Genomic DNA, 15830 nt, shown 5'->3' on the forward strand with positions numbered 1-15830 from the left:
TTTCAAGAGAAGATAAGTTCCACATTTATTTTCCATTTTAGATCATTTAGTACTAGAAGTGGTACTGATTGCTCTTATGTTTTATTAAGTGTAATCAGAACACAGTGTATTAAGTATTTTGGTCTAATTTTAGTGGTTTCTAAGAAAATTCCCTAATTCATACTGTGAGGTCACATATTTAGGTAGAATACTATATAATTAAATTATCCTCAGCCTTGTCTCTCAATTCTGCTACTAAAACTTTCCTTTGGCTTTTAGAAAATAACCTTAAATGGATACTGTTGCTTAAGATTTAACTGACTATAAATGCGGTGGTGTGTCATATGAGATTGTGAGTCTTTGACAGGCAGAATCATGATTTATTTACTTTTTAATCCTCAGTGCCTATGACAGAAGCTGAAGCGTAAATATTCAGTGCCAAGGTACTGTGAAAATACTGGAATCATTTAATTATCTCTGGAGGCTTGAGAAGGGCATCGGGAAAATAAAACCCATATATTCAGGATTTAATAGGGTTACTCAAGGTCTTAAAGGGGTGCTAGTAACGGTGGTGATCATGGTGCTCAGAAAGGAATTAGTTCTCAAAAGTGCAAGCATAGCGGGCCTGAGGAACTGCAAATACCGGCTGTAACAGCCCACTCCTACGGATTCTTTAGCCTTCTGGCTAAACATCGCCACAGCTAGTTGAATCAGTTTGAGTAGCACTAGATATTTCAAGTCAGACCTCAGATCCCACTCTCCCGGCCACCCCAGAGTGCAGGGCTGTCCAATACAATACAGATGTGCTGCTGAATCTGAATGTCAAATAAATATTTAGTGACGTCTCCAATGTTTGGGACATACTTATATAAAATTCAAGGTTCATATTTTTATTTGCTTTGATTGTGTGTATTTCTATATGCTGCGTCTGGCAACGCCAGCAGGGTGATAAGAACTAGCACGGTTCTGCTGTGGTAAATAATCACAAATAAAACGCCACCATGACCCTGGATTTCTGTAGCCTTTTCACGAAAGTCTCGCCAATCAGAAGCAAGCAGGGTGTTAACCTGCTTCCTGAAAAGAGACGCTAAAACTAGGCAACCAGAGGGCGAAGGCACACAACCTTCCGCAACATCCAGTAGGCATGCGCAAACGCACGGTGACGCTGCATCCCGCGCTGAGGGGTGGGGACGACTGAGCGTCGCTCTTGCACGTGATCTAAGCGCCACTTTTTGATTGTCTGCCTCGGGGGCGCGGCGCTCGGGCTCGGACGCCCCGGATTGGTCCTTGGGGGTAGCGAGGCGGGACTCTGGCTACAGCCGCGGGAGGTCCGGACTTGGGCGGCCATGGGACTCGCCGGTAAGTGTGCGTCTGTCCTTTCCTCCCCATCACTGTCGCCCGCCTCCGGACGGGGCTGCGCCGTGGGCGTGGGAGGGAGCCTGGCAGGCTGTGGAAGGGTGAAGCCTCCTGGGCTTCAGGCCCGGAAGTCGGGTCGGAGGGTCTGCAGAATGGAGTGGGGCCGAGGGGAATTGGAGAGCTGCACCGGTTCCTTGGCTGAGACTGGTGGGCGAGGGACTGTGATCTCGGGGACCCCGAGTCTCAGACTCCTGCCCACTTTCCGGTTGTTTTCCTCCGTCTTGTGGGTCTGGCCAGATCTTGCCTGACTTGGCGGGGTCTCTGAGCGGGGCGTCTCCTTGGCTCGACTGCTCAGCAGCTACTTCTCGAGGAGCGCAACCTGGTCAGTGCCCAAGGATTGTGTCCTCTTGATCTCCAGCCTCCACCGGCTCTGCGTAAGGCTCCTCCAGAGCCTCTACTGCTATTGACTTCCTGGGATTCTTTGGCCATGGGCGAGAAATTTAAGATCTTCACCAGTTGGCCAGTGACGTGCCTGGGTGGGAGCTTTGAACAAATTGCTCAAACTTGTCTGGCTTCTCATTTTTAAAGAGGGAGACTCGGTTAAAATCTAAGATTCTGTGAGTATGCTGTATAAGCTTTATAAATGATAGTGATATTGGGAATGATAACCCGATGCTAGGCAGACTCCTCGAAGAACATTGCAAGTTAATGCCAAAATGTTTAAGTAATTAAATTAGGTTCATTACTCACTGTTTTTGTTATCATTCATCTTTTAAAACTGAATAGAACTGTAAGTTCAGGTTTAGGTGACAAAACACTGTAAGACACTGTTAGTTAAACCACTTAAAAGTGCAAACAAACAATGAGGAATCTCAGTATTTGGTAATACTGAATATTAACTATTAAATTCAGTTCCACAAACATTTATGGAGTATTTCTGAGAATATATTTAAGATGTAGATGAGTTTGTTGGAGAGAATTGGTAGTTAAGACTGCACACAGTTAATTTGTATTTTCTGATTTTGCAGTTGAAATTCGAAACTCAGAGCTTTAAGATGACTATCTTTTGTATAGCTGAGTTTCTGGAGCCCTGGAAATCGCATTTGTAAAGCTAAGAAGATTTTCACCAGATCTCCAAGGCACACTAGCTTTAAAAGTCTTAAGAATCTATAGTAGTACAGCATATTGAGTGAATATTTCACATTGGTATGACCTTGAAGGACTCCAGAGATAAACATTACCCACTTTAGGATGTAGGAAATGGCCCCAGATTTAGCCTTTATTTTCAAACTCCACACTGAAAGGAGGGATAATTATGGAGGAAAGACCTATGTAATGGAAAGAATGGTTAAGAAAAAAAGTGGTGGAACAGTTTGTTTATTATCATCGTTCAGAAGGGAGAAAATTTGGATTGTCCACAGCATGAGCTCCAGGTTACCTTAGAAAAAGATGCTCTCAAAAAGACAATTCCAGCTCCAGGTATATTTTAGTGTAAACACAAAGCTAGTAGTAGAACTTTATGAGATTAATTGCATCAGTGGCTAAGCTATAGAGCAGAGATCAGCAAACTTTCAGTGAAGAGCCAGATGGTAAATATTTTAGGCTCTGTTGGTCATGTGGTCTGTCACAACCATTTTGCTGTTATAGCACAAAAGTAGCCATTCACAATAAATGAATGGGCAAGCCTGTGTTGCTGTAAAACTTTATTTACAAAAAAATACAGAGTGGACCAATGTAATTAGATCCAAATCCTGGCCTGTTTTATGTATACTTTTGTGTAAAACCTCCCCAAGATTTAGTGGTGTGAATCAGCAACCATTTTACTGTTTTTCTCCATTTTGCAATGTACTGGGATTAGCTAGTGGTGCTTCTGCTGTTCTTGCCAGTGGTCACCAAGAAGGCTGCGTTTAGCAGGTAGCAATTTGGCTAGAAACTGGGCGCAGATAACAGGGAGATGGCTGGGGCTCTGGCTTTCTCCACATAGTTTGAGAGCTCTTCCTTTTTCACATTGTCTCTCACACCTTTCTAGCACAGTAGTTAGGCTTATGTAATTGCTTAGTGTATACAGCCAGGAGTACTTAAGTGGAAGCCACCAGGCCTTTTTGAGGCCGAGCATAAACATTGGCACATCACTTTTTTACTGCATCCTATCTATGAGTTAAACCAGGTCCAGATGCAAGGAGGAGGCGTAATCAGTGAAACAGTTGTGCTACCTCTAAAAAGCTGAGGGATGAGGAGCAAATTTCTTAACCTCCTTGGGGCTTACTTTCCATTTAGAATATAAACTTAATACTTTGTAGGGTTTTGGTGAGGTTACAGTAAAACGTAGAAAACTCTTAGCACAGTGCCTGAATGTAGTAGCCATTTAATAAGTAGAAGCTGGTAAAGGGATAACAGTAGAGGGGAAATAAGCATACATGCATATATGTATGTGTGTATTTATATTTAATAACAAACTCTTTAGCATTGCATACCATTATATAGTGTGGAAGAACAAAATTATACATAGTATTTTTACAGCACAGTTAAGACATTGCGGAGTCTAGTTTTGTTTATGGCACAGTAAATGCTAAGCAAGTAAGTGTCAAATGAGTAAATTCATTATGTGCTTTTTTTATTTCTATAGGAAAAGCTGATAAATGTACCTTAACCGTAAAAGTACTGTAAGGAGGTTTGGAATATGGAATGCCTTGTGTCTCTGAGCTGAGATCCTGTTTTCCTCTCTTTCAGGCAACAGAGGACACATATCTTAGCTGGGTTGCTCTAAGGACTGATGTCTAAACCATCTCAGCATGGCCTGTAGAGGAGGAGGTGGGGATGCCAAGGCTCCTTCAGCTCCACTCTTCCTGGTTAGCCCTGGAAGCTTTTCCACCTGTACAGCCCACTCTCATAATATATGCATGGTATCTGACTTTTTCTACCCAAACATGGGAGGAGTGGAAAGCCACATATACCAGCTCTCTCAGTGCCTGATTCAAAGAGGGCACAAGGTCATAATTGTCACCCATGCTTACGGAAATCGAAAAGGCATCCGTTACCTCACTAATGGGCTCAAAGTCTATTACTTGCCTCTGAAAGTCATGTACAACCAATCTACAGCCACGACCCTCTTTCACAGTCTGCCATTGCTCAGGTACATATTTGTTCGGGAGAGAGTCACGATAGTCCATTCCCATAGTTCTTTTTCTTCCATGGCCCATGATGCTCTCTTCCACGCCAAGACAATGGGGCTCCATACAGTCTTCACGGACCATTCCCTCTTTGGATTTGCTGATGTCAGCTCGGTGCTCACAAACAAGCTTCTAACTGTGTCGCTTTGTGACACAAACCACATCATTTGTGTCTCTTATACTAGTAAGGAAAATACTGTACTAAGAGCAGCACTGAATCCTGAAATAGTGTCCGTCATTCCTAATGCAGTAGATCCTACTGACTTCACTCCAGATCCATTTAGGAGGCATGATAGTATAACTATTGTTGTTATCAGCAGACTTGTTTACAGAAAAGGTAATGAAACAATGAAACGATAGCTGTATTTGCATTGAAGACTTTTTCCTTGTAGAAAGCTATTGAATACTTGTATCTAATGATTGTTTGGCTTTTCATTTTGTTTATGTTTTTGTAACACCCTCTGCATTAACTATAGCAAAGAAAGGTCTGATACTGGTTTATACATCGAAGAAGAGATATTTTTAGAATGGTGATAAATACTGCCTCCAACCTTGGATGTTTTAATAGTTACTGAAAAATAAAAATAACCTGATGCTATTTAACTGATAGAATCTTTTTAAAAATCAAATCAGCCCTGCCCATGTGGTAAGAAATAAAGGATAAGAGCCTACCATATAGCCTTTTCTTTCTGATTACAAAAGTAATGTCTTTTCATTGCAGATGTTTTAAAAGCTAAGCAAAACACAAAAATGAAAACTAAAATTAGCTGTAACTACATTACTCAGAGACGACCCTAAGGAACATTTCGATTTATAACTTCCTGTCTTTTTATACATGTGTACGTATGCTTAAAATCAGTGGGCTTGTTCTGCAATCTACTGTTGTGTAGTTGCTTGTTGTGTTTAATCATATATTTAATGTTAATAACATTGGCAGGTAAGTGATGACAGGAGGATTAGATGGGCCACGGTCAGAGGCTGACTATCCCACTGTGTGATCAAGGATGAGTCACTTAACTTTTCTGTCTCAGTTTTTTCATGTTTGATTCTGTTAACAGTGGGAACTTTGTGAAGGTTCCATGATGTACTTAGCCCACACTGTACTCGATAAGTGCCTGCTGTTAGTAAAAAGGATTGTTTATAGTACCTTTGTAACAGTAATGACTACCTCTGCAGAATTTGTGGAGGCTTGTTTATCAGAACTCTGAACAGTGGTTATTAGAAACATTTAAATAGTCTTCTCATTGCTTTTTGAAAACCTGTCTAGTACTCAAAAATGTGACTTAAAGTTGGACATTATGAAAAAATAATACACACCCTCCAATGTTTGAACTTGACTCAAAACGTTACTAATACACTGAATTGCCAGTACTTTGTCATAGAGCTGCAGGCTTTGAGTACTGGCTCACTGATTTCAACTGCGTCATCCTGCAGGGTCACCTTCACAAAGCATAATCTACTGTTGCCACTAGGGCTTTTTTTTTTAAAGTGAGTTGCAGCCCTAAAGGTGCATCAAGCAATATCCTTCTGGATTTTTACTTCATTTTCAGTTTTACACAGTGGTTTGGTCATCCCTCATCTGATAATACTGTTTTTCTGTGGCTATTTTTTATTAGATTTTTTCAAACCAGCTTGCTTTTCATAGAAACTTAATGTTGTCAGTTTATGTGATACTCAGTTACCCTGTACAGTGACAAGTACAACTGGAATCACATTTGTGAACAAATGCCACAGATTTCTGGTAAACAAGTGTCCCGGTGTACTGGGGAGGGGCCTGAAATCTTCTAGATGTAGGCCTTGGTCAGTGTAGTCCACATTTGGAATGGAAAGTCTGCTCGTGTGGAGGTTAGTAAGAAAACTTGGACTGAACTGCATTTTCTGGGTGAGGGTAGTGATGTGCGTTTGTTCTTTCATCAAGAAGATATGAATGGACTGGCATTCTTTTGCATCTCTCTTGGGATATTGGTGATGTGTTCATTATGGCATAGGAAGTATGCCTGATTTATTTTTAATCAAATAGCATATCTTAGTGAGATAGCCAAGAAAGAACGTGTATGTGTGTGTGTGTGTGTGTGTGTGTGTGTGTGTGTGATATAGAGTATCAGCAAAATTAACTACTCATACAAAGGTTAAACCTGTTACTTCTACTTCACTAATGTGGTGTTTTAGTCAGCTGAGCTAATCACCAATGGAGTGAAGGTACAAGTCTTTCCTGTTTTCAATTCAGTACTCAACAAATATTTATTGAACCCTCTCCATAAGTCAGGTCCCCTGCACAAATAACATTCTACTAAGGAATGGCCACATCTGTAGCCCAAAACTGAGTAATTATTATTACTGATCGATTCGTTATTAACAAATCAATTTCCTCTGAGCTGTTCATTGGACCAGATATCAGAAGCCCATTGGATTAATTAAGAAGACAAATCCAAATTTTCCTTGCCTGGGTTTCCTGGCTGGCTGCTTCTGAGCCCTCCTCTCTAGCCTGTTTTGCACTCAGTTGGAGTTTCTCAGTGCTCGGTGTGTGTGCCGACACATCCCACTTCTTGTTCTAGCAGTAATGATAGCCTAACAATGTATTCTGCAATTGTGAAAGCCTGTGCATGACGTAGTGCCTCACTTGACCCTCCTAAACTGTAGGTGCATGGTATCTACTTCTAACACACAAAGAAACAGTCTCAGAGAGGATAAGTAACTTGTCCCGGTTACACAGTAAGTAACAGATAACAAATACAAGTCCAGCTCTTCTTGAGTTCAGGTTTCCTGCTCCCTAGCTGGGTCACTATTATCCTAGGGTAAATCAGAAGGTTCTTTCACATACTGTTAGACTGAGCATTAAAAGCAATTTGAGTCAGGAATTTTCCTTGTCTATTTTATATGAGGATGGCAATCAAGTCTTTGAATGTTCCATTGTGTTAGAATCTTAGAGGCACCAGGATAATTTTTTATACTGAGGAAAAAACCCTTTTATTCCTAGAATACTATTACATAGCATTAATAGTATTAATCAGCTTCATTTCTTTTATGGTGATTGTCAGTTTTAAAAGATAAAATGAGATTAAAGTACATTACCTAACATAGTACACATTGAGTAGATATTAGCTGTTAGCAGCAGTTATGATTATTGCTCCATTTTTGTTTGAAGAATGGATTCTTAACCTTGTATTGCAAAGGAAGGAAAGGAGAAGGGTGAAAGAAAAGAAAGTTTAGGAGGCTAAAAGTTAATGGTCATTAATTCACCTAGTTTATTTGGAAATCCAGTGAATGGGATTTGGTAATAGACTTGAAACAAAGATAGCTTAAGACTTTTAATGAGAAGCCTTCACAATTAAAACTATCCGGGAATTTATTTTTGTACATACAATCATATTTTGAAAATACCAGCAGAGTTTACTTCATGAATCCTACTTTGCATTATTTAATAAAAATCATATATATATATATATGTACATATATTTCTGCCACCATTTTACGATAAGTCTGCCTATTTTGAGGAAGATTGGTGTAAGAAATCCAGTTTGTGCATTCATGCACATTTATTTTTAATTAAGTCTAATTGAATTATTTTGTTTCCTTTTATTTCTGAATAATATGATTTATAGTTGTTAATGAACTAAATTCCCAGGTAGTATCAACATTGCTGTGGCTTTGGCTAGCCACTAACTTGCAGACTAATAGGGTATGATTTATTTGATTGCTTTGTGTTATCGGAGGCTGTCTTTATGGAATGTAAGAAAATCATTTTTTGTTGAAGAAAGGAATCAAGATGTATCCTTTTTGCCCCGTGGATTGGAGTGATCTGACAGTTGAGGTCCTACTCCCTTTACCTACTCTCATTCTGGGGAAGTGGTCTATAGCTGGTTTGGATGGACTCTTCTTTTAAATTATGGCAATACTGTAGTGTTTGTTGCAAAATTCTCCATGGAAACTGAATTTTGAACAAAGTGGAGGCAGCACTTAGACTTTGTTGTTTAACTCTTTCCTGTGGCAGGAAGTAGAATTGTAGGCTGATAGAATTACACAGCTGAAAGAGACCTTGGGATTTTAGGTACATACATTTCTGCATTTAATAGATCAGGGTACATTGCTGTGATCAGAGGGCTGGCTTGTTAAAAAAGGAAGGAAAGAAAAAGCTAGAACAAGACCCAGATCTCTACCTCCAGTAGGCTGTGTGCTATGGAGAAGGATAGCTGAAACATTAGTTAGCTACCTTATATACCTTTTTCAGAAGGAGGCAATATGTCCAAGTAAATCACTTAAGGAACAGTAGGTTGAAACAATTGCACATCTTTGGGTTGTGTAAAAGGTAACAGTGCATGTCAGGGTCTGTATCTTCAAGAATTGCAACCCTTGGGGACTGTTGGCACTTTGTAAATGATTCCAGTCCCAGGAAAGGTGTGTGAGAGTCGATTTCTGTACTTCAGAGATGCTATACCTAATATTTTAATAAGTGAGTAGGTTCTCAGTAGTACTGATGAATTTTTAAGTTCAAACATTAATGTCTCCAATGATCAATTTTATGTTTTCAGGGACTGATTTGCTTTGTGGTATAATACCCGAGCTCTGTCAGAAATATCAAAATTTAAATTTCATAATTGGAGGAGAGGGACCAAAGAGAATCATTTTGGAAGAAGTACGGGAACGATACCAACTACATGACAGGTATTGATGGCTTCCATATTATTGTGGTAAGAAAATAGCGATTACCTATGTTTGGTTTTGACTGCATGCTTACCTTAGACATGCTGCTTCTCCTGCGTATAATTGATGTACAAATGTAATGCAAAGCCTGGTTTTTAAGAATTTATATCAAATGAGAAAACACAATAAAGACTTCATACTTTAATTTTTTCCATTAGCCTGATATTATTTGACTTGGGCAGCAGCAGCAGTTGTTGGAAACATGGAAGGCCCAAAAAACAACCACTGTGACTGGGAATATTTGCAGATTTCCAAGTCATATTAGTATTTTCATTAAATGTATATTAGCTTTAGAGAAGATAAAATTTGGTATATATTAAAAAGTTAGAAATATGTTAATTTTTTGAGTTGTATCTCAGCTTTCTAGGGCTTTTTTTTTTACATGGGCATTTGGTCATACTAATGTTTTGGGGTGGAAAACAGCAGTAGTAGGAATCTAAATATAAATAACTGGCTTGGCTTAGAAATTAAATTTTTTGTAGCATGAGTTTTTACTCCCTTTTTTCTTCCCCTCTCATTTAAAAAATCAGGGTGCATCTTTTGGGAGCTTTACAACACAAGGATGTTAGAAATGTCTTAGTTCAAGGACATATTTTTCTTAATACCTCCCTAACCGAAGCATTCTGCATGGCGATTGTGGAAGCAGCCAGTTGTGGTTTACAGGTAAAAAGCTTTAAGGGCTTACCTTGTGGGGATTTCTGTATTCGTATTTTGAAAAAATAATAGGGCACATGTCATCATAATTTTTTAACTTCATTTTGCTAATTTTCCTAAGGTGTGATTATGGGTGGATCATGTATTCCTTTTTGCTTTTTAAGGTTGTAAGTACCAAGGTTGGAGGAATTCCTGAGGTGCTTCCAGAAAATCTCATTGTTTTATGTGAACCTTCAGTAAAATCTTTGTGTGAAGGGTTGGAAAAGGCTATCTTCCAGCTGAAGTCAGGGACTCTTCCAACCCCAGAAAATATCCATAGCATAGTAAAGACTTTCTATACCTGGAGGAATGTTGCAGAAAGAACTGAAAAGGTATGTCGTGTGCTTAGAAAAGCTTCTGTCTGAACTCTTACTTGATGTCTCTCATACCATTTGGTTCTCTTACATGCAGGTTGGTCATTGATGGTTTTGGTTAGGTTAATGGACTGTCTTCCATATGGAAAGAAATGAACTAAGCATTACTTTTTGTATACGCACAAGGCTAAGTTTCTACTCAGATCATTGCATTGACATCTGAAAATACCAGTAACGATTGATTAAACTGGGCATGAGGAAACTACAAAATCTTCCAGAAGTCCCAGCAATTAAAGACAAAACTATTATTGAGATCTATTCTTAGATACTTTTTTAAGGCTATTTATAATTCTAACTTATCTAGTTCTATTAGCACAATACATGGTTTTGGTGCTTACAGTGGCATTATAACTTGTTAATATTTGATTCAGGCTACTTCCTAAACTTTCTGTCATGCTTTTGCTAATCATGATAATTTTCTACAGGAAAATGATTTTTGCACGTTTGGGCTCATAGAGAACATAGTAAGTTAGAGTTCAGAATATACATGAAAAATAAGAACTATGATGACAAATGAAAAGCAGCAGTAGAGCATTCCCAAAAGGACAGGTACAGAAAATAGACCAACACTTAGGAGAGCACACAGAGAGCCATGCTTCCTGACGGGGCTGTGTTTCGTCTCAGTTTCAGCCCTTAGGTCTTTCTTGTGACTGCTTCTGTCTTTTGCCTCTTGCCATGTATCAAACTGAGTGGAAACTGCTAGGTTTCTTACATTAAGAGCAGCCGGGTGGAGCATGGAAAGGGTCACAGTTTAGTGTTTTATATTGCCCATATATTCAAGGAGAGAATAGCTCTTTACTATAAGGCTTTCTTACTTGTTTTGAATTATAAGTTCCAGATTATGAAATGAACCCATATTTGAATATGAACTCAAAAAAACCTCTTTGCTTCTACAAATCTCTAGAGATGGTCATACATAATAACATTTTCCATTAAAACCAGGAGACTTCTGAAACAGTCAAAATTTTCAACTGAAGTGTCTAAGACAGTCTGACCTTCTAGAAGTCTTGTAGTTTCTCCGCCCTATGACGTAGCTTACTTTTTCTTTTGGAAATTGGAGTATGGCACCTGTGGGGTGTGTATGTATGTTGCAATCAGCTGAGTAGCCTCTGCAGACTCTGTATCCTCCCTCTTCCTGTCGCATCTCTCCAGTCACTCCCTAGAGTCTCATGTGACCCTTAGGGAGCCCAGATGGAATTTGTGGTATGGTTGGCAGGAATGTATGGCTAGAGAGGTTTTTCAGAGTTATGTCCAGAATCGCCCTACAGGATCACAGCTCTGTAGTTGTGACTTTATCTTCTTGTTAGATATGATACTACCTCAGAGCTCTGAGCCAAGATAGCTAAGAAATTAGAGGAAAAGGACTATGGTGACAGTTTGTTAAGGAGCTAATTAGGATTGTTTTTATAATCATATTTCATGTAGTTATATTTAAAATAATAGTTAAGCACTTAGTTTTTCTCTTTTGTGGTCTGTTAATTTATAGTATACAATTAGAACAAAGCAAATTCTCATCTGTAACAGATTGTCACCTTCTCTTTATAGAAGTAAATTATTATTTTATTGCTTAAGATAAATAAATTGACCTGAAATAGAGCTGGATAAACAGATCAGTTTGTATTTGGTCTTTTAAATGTAGGACATTTTGATCCTTTTCAACTCCTTTTAGTTTAACTGTGCTATTTAGAAAATTGATCACAAAATTAAATTGGACTTCATGCTCTAAGCACACTATTCAATTACAATCTGCCAGCCTCAGCATAATCCTCACCATCATTCTGATTAAATTACTTGTATTTAAAATGTCCTCAGGGTAGAAGAGCTAGATGAAAACATGCCGTACCTTTGAAAGCCCACTGACCTGTAGAAGTTGCACTTGTTGTAACTTCTTGAACTCAAAAGAAGACAATTTACAGGTCCATTATGTGAGACCAAGCACAAGTAATTCCCAAGTGCAATTGCAAAACAGGAATGCTGGCTCATTTGATGTGTTCTACACAGGTATATTTAAAGATCTTTGTTTTTTAATATTTTAGAGTGTAGTGCTCAGCAGTTTTAAGAAGCAAGTCACCCACTACCAGTTCTTAGCAGTAAACTTTGCCAACGTTTGGCCTATACTACTTATTAAAGTTTATCCCATCTTCCCCTCTTTTATGTGCAATCTCTGAAATGTTTCTCCATATCCTTACCTACCATGCTCAGCGGCATGGATGGCCTTGCACAATTGTTGAAAGAAGAACCTGTGTGTCCCCAGAAGCCCACTTACTGTAGTGCTGTAATTGTGCTTTTTGTCTGCCAGAGGCCAGTGAGAGCTTTCTCCACTCAATGCATCTAAAAAGGCCAGTCCTGTTTGAACACCTCTCAAGTCACTGCTCAATTAAATATCACCCCTGCAGTTGTGACCTGAAAAGCTATTTGGACTTTGCAGGACTTTGGTATTCTAGTACTCTGCTGAAATCCATGCTGATCTCCTAGGGGAAAGCAATGTAGCTTACTCTTTTTGTCACAGTGTAGAGCCCAGTGATTTTCCCAGATTATGTGCCCGATAAGTATTGAATCAAAGGGCAATAATTATTGTGATTAAGTTCATTAAGGACTTCATTATTGTAACAACACCAAACACGAGTGACTTCTGTTTGCATGTGTTTCTGAAACATTCTTGGTCAGGGTGGGTCGTCATTTGTCGGAGTGTTCTGACTCCCAGCACTCATTCTCTGCCTTCTCTCCTCCAGGTGTATGAGCTGGTCTTGAAGGAAGATGTGTTGCCCATGGACAAGCGACTGGATAGGCTCATTTCTCACTGTGGCTCAGTAACAGGCCACATTTTTGCTTTGTTAGCTGTTTTCAACTATCTGTTCCTTATCTTCCTAAGATGGATCACTCCGGATTCTACCATTGATATTGCAATAGATGCCACTGGGCCAAGGGGTGCCTGGACTCACCACTCTCCTCACGGTGAAAAAAGGGGTGAGAATAAGAAGGTGTCTAAAACCAGGTAGAAGAAAGCCTGCCTTGTAAAGTTTTAAATATTTGTAACACTTCTATTAAGATGATTGAAAATAACCTTGCTTTTTTGTTTTTGTCAGTAAGTTACGCTACCTCTATACCATTCAATGTTTTATTTTGAGGAAAGATTAAAAACTTATGCAATTCCTGAGTGTAGAAACTCCTTGTACTTCTTTACAATGTAGGAGGGAACATTTAAGCCACTCAGGTATGAAATTTTTCAGATACTGAAATCCCTCTAGCAGAGATGTTTTAACATTATATTTTAAGAGCTTTGGGTGCTGAAGGGCCAAATGTTTCTGGGCATTTTTGGCCAATTTTTAATGTTAAACCATTACTTAGATGTTCACCAAATGTTTACAAGTTTTCTTTAGGGAAGTATACCAATTACGGAAACTATTTAAGTCATGTTCATAGACATCTATTAGGCATTTAAGTGATGCTCTTAAGGATTTATTGGGTCCACTCAGTAAGCGTTACATATAAGCAGCAGGTTTCTTGAATAAGATGGCGTGTTAGTTAACCAGCATGTTTTGATCACCTGCTATGTGTAAACTGCTGGTAATACCAGGGATGTATTCACACTTTATCATTCACACAGCTTACTTCATTATAGTCATGGTTGACATGAAGTGGTAAAATATCTAACATGCCAAAAATGCTCATGCTAGTTAATGCCAGGAAGAAATCACTGGTATATTCCAAGTCTTCCTTTGATTGTATTGTATGTATTCTCCTAGGTAGAGCCCCCGTCTGTTTATGAAGAGCCCTTTTGCTTTTTAAATTCTAGGGACCGATATCACTGTTGATGATAGTGCAGAGAAAGCCTCCACATTTTTCAGTACATAATTTAGTCCTCTGTAAATGCCTTCTTGTTACCTGAGCAGAATGAATGAGGTGTGCCATCTCAAAACCAGCTGCTACTGTATCCTTTTGATATAAGTCACTACCCTCCACTGTGGCCTAGCTGATGTCTGATACATGTTGTCAGTGTGCAAAAGGCTTTACTCCAGAGTGTTTTATTTATAGCAAAACAAGTCTGAAAATTTTAGGAACACAAGTCTCTTTGTGGATGGATGTTGTTAACTGTAACCATTGTTGGCCAGAGCCATGGGTTTTTAACCCCCAATTATCCACATGGTGTGTAGTATTCTTTGAACTCTTTAGAATAAGTTTTTGTGAAAAAAAGACTGTGAAATCAAAACAATGAGGCGCTTGTGTGTGCACTAGATAGATTCTGTCAGTATTGTGATTCTGCACAGGATATTTTTAATGACAGCATTCACAAAACGTCTTACCTTCTAAAAAGTATCTTATGCCTGTTACCCGATTGCCACTGATATAAAAGAAATATATTAGTGTTCTGTTTATACTAAAACACAAATGCAAGAGTGCAATTTTTTAAATCTAGTAGTTAGAAATTCTTTTGTTGGAAAAAAATGGACTGACCCTAACCATTCAGTCTTATTAAGATTTTTATGCATTGAAACTGATACAGACATGAAGTAAACAGTGCCAATATTCATGGTAAAGTGAGAAATGGTTAATATTTGGTTTTGTTTGTTCTACTAAGCAGTTTTTAAAGGCACACTGCTATTTTTCCTTTTGTGTCTTGATATTTTTCAAAATTGTTTAATTCTTGAATTGTCATTTGTTTAAGATGAAAATAAAATTTAAAAGTGGTTGATTTTGCTTATAAAATGTGTAATTTACAAGTCAGAATTATTTTACCGTTTTTAAAAGGAAGTCAATTTATTTGTCTTAAGTTAAATCTTCATTTTCAGGCTTCCTGGATACCTTAATTATAACTGTCAGTGTTGCACTGTTCAGTATGTGGAAACACATTGCTCTGCTCTGCTACTTACATTTATTTGCAAGTGAACTTAACAGTGAGAGGAATTTATTAAAAATGTATTTCTTTTTATGTTATAAGCAATTGCACATGTAACTGATTTGTTAAAACATGCTACATGTCCAAAAATAAAGAATGACATTTTGACAATTCTCTGAATTTGTCTTGTCTGTGCTCACTTCGGCAACACATATACTAAAATTGAATTTGTCTCATTTTATGGATGGAATATTATTTACTAGTGGAACAGGGTCCCACTAATCCCTTCCCCACTTCTTTTTTTAGCATAATATATGTGTTGCTTGGTCTGTTCCTGTCAGGGCTTGGTTACAATCTGTCCCCCAAGGTTAATGTTTTGGTAGCTGGGTCTTCAACTCAGTGCAGCAGTGTCCAGAGGTTAGGCCTTTGAAAGATGACTGGATCATGAGGTCTCTAACTTCATCAGTAGATTAATCCATCATGGATTCATAATTTGATAGCATTATTGGGAAGTTGTGGAAAGAGGAGGTGGGGCCTAGCTGAAGGGAATGGGTCATAGAGGTGTGCTTTTGGGGAGTATATGTCATCCCCAGACCCCTTCCTTCTGGCTCTGTCTATTCAGCTTCCTGGCTGCCACAAGGTGAACAGCTTTCTTCTATCACTCCTTTCTCCCATGATATTTCTGCCTCCTCACAGGCCTAAAAACAATGGTAAGCCAGT

General features: G+C 38.7%; 1 protein-coding gene across 5 annotated transcripts; it reads left to right on the forward strand.

The window, feature by feature from the left end:
• Positions 1-1281: 1281 nt before the first annotated feature.
• Positions 1282-15284, forward strand: Piga (phosphatidylinositol glycan anchor biosynthesis class A). 5 transcript variants are annotated; one of them, XM_004866087.3, is made up of 6 exons: positions 1282-1338; positions 4066-4842; positions 9035-9167; positions 9737-9869; positions 10025-10231; positions 13006-15284. In XM_004866087.3, exons 2-6 carry the CDS (start codon positions 4128-4130, stop codon positions 13270-13272), a joined length of 1455 nt encoding a protein of 484 aa, XP_004866144.1. In that variant the 5' UTR covers positions 1282-1338; positions 4066-4127; the 3' UTR covers positions 13273-15284. The 5 variants fall into 5 exon arrangements, with proteins under 5 accessions (XP_004866144.1, XP_004866147.1, XP_004866146.1 ...); XM_004866090.3 differs by having other exon boundaries at positions 4066-4146; XM_004866089.3 differs by lacking the exon at positions 13006-15284 and adding an exon at positions 12086-12262.
• The last annotated feature ends 546 nt before the right edge of the window (positions 15285-15830 follow it).

This window comes from Heterocephalus glaber, unplaced genomic scaffold, assembly GCF_053883595.1.
Source record: "Heterocephalus glaber isolate CG9 unplaced genomic scaffold, H.glaber_assembly_v1.0 deba00001594, whole genome shotgun sequence".
Classification (NCBI taxonomy): domain Eukaryota; kingdom Metazoa; phylum Chordata; class Mammalia; order Rodentia; family Bathyergidae; genus Heterocephalus; species Heterocephalus glaber.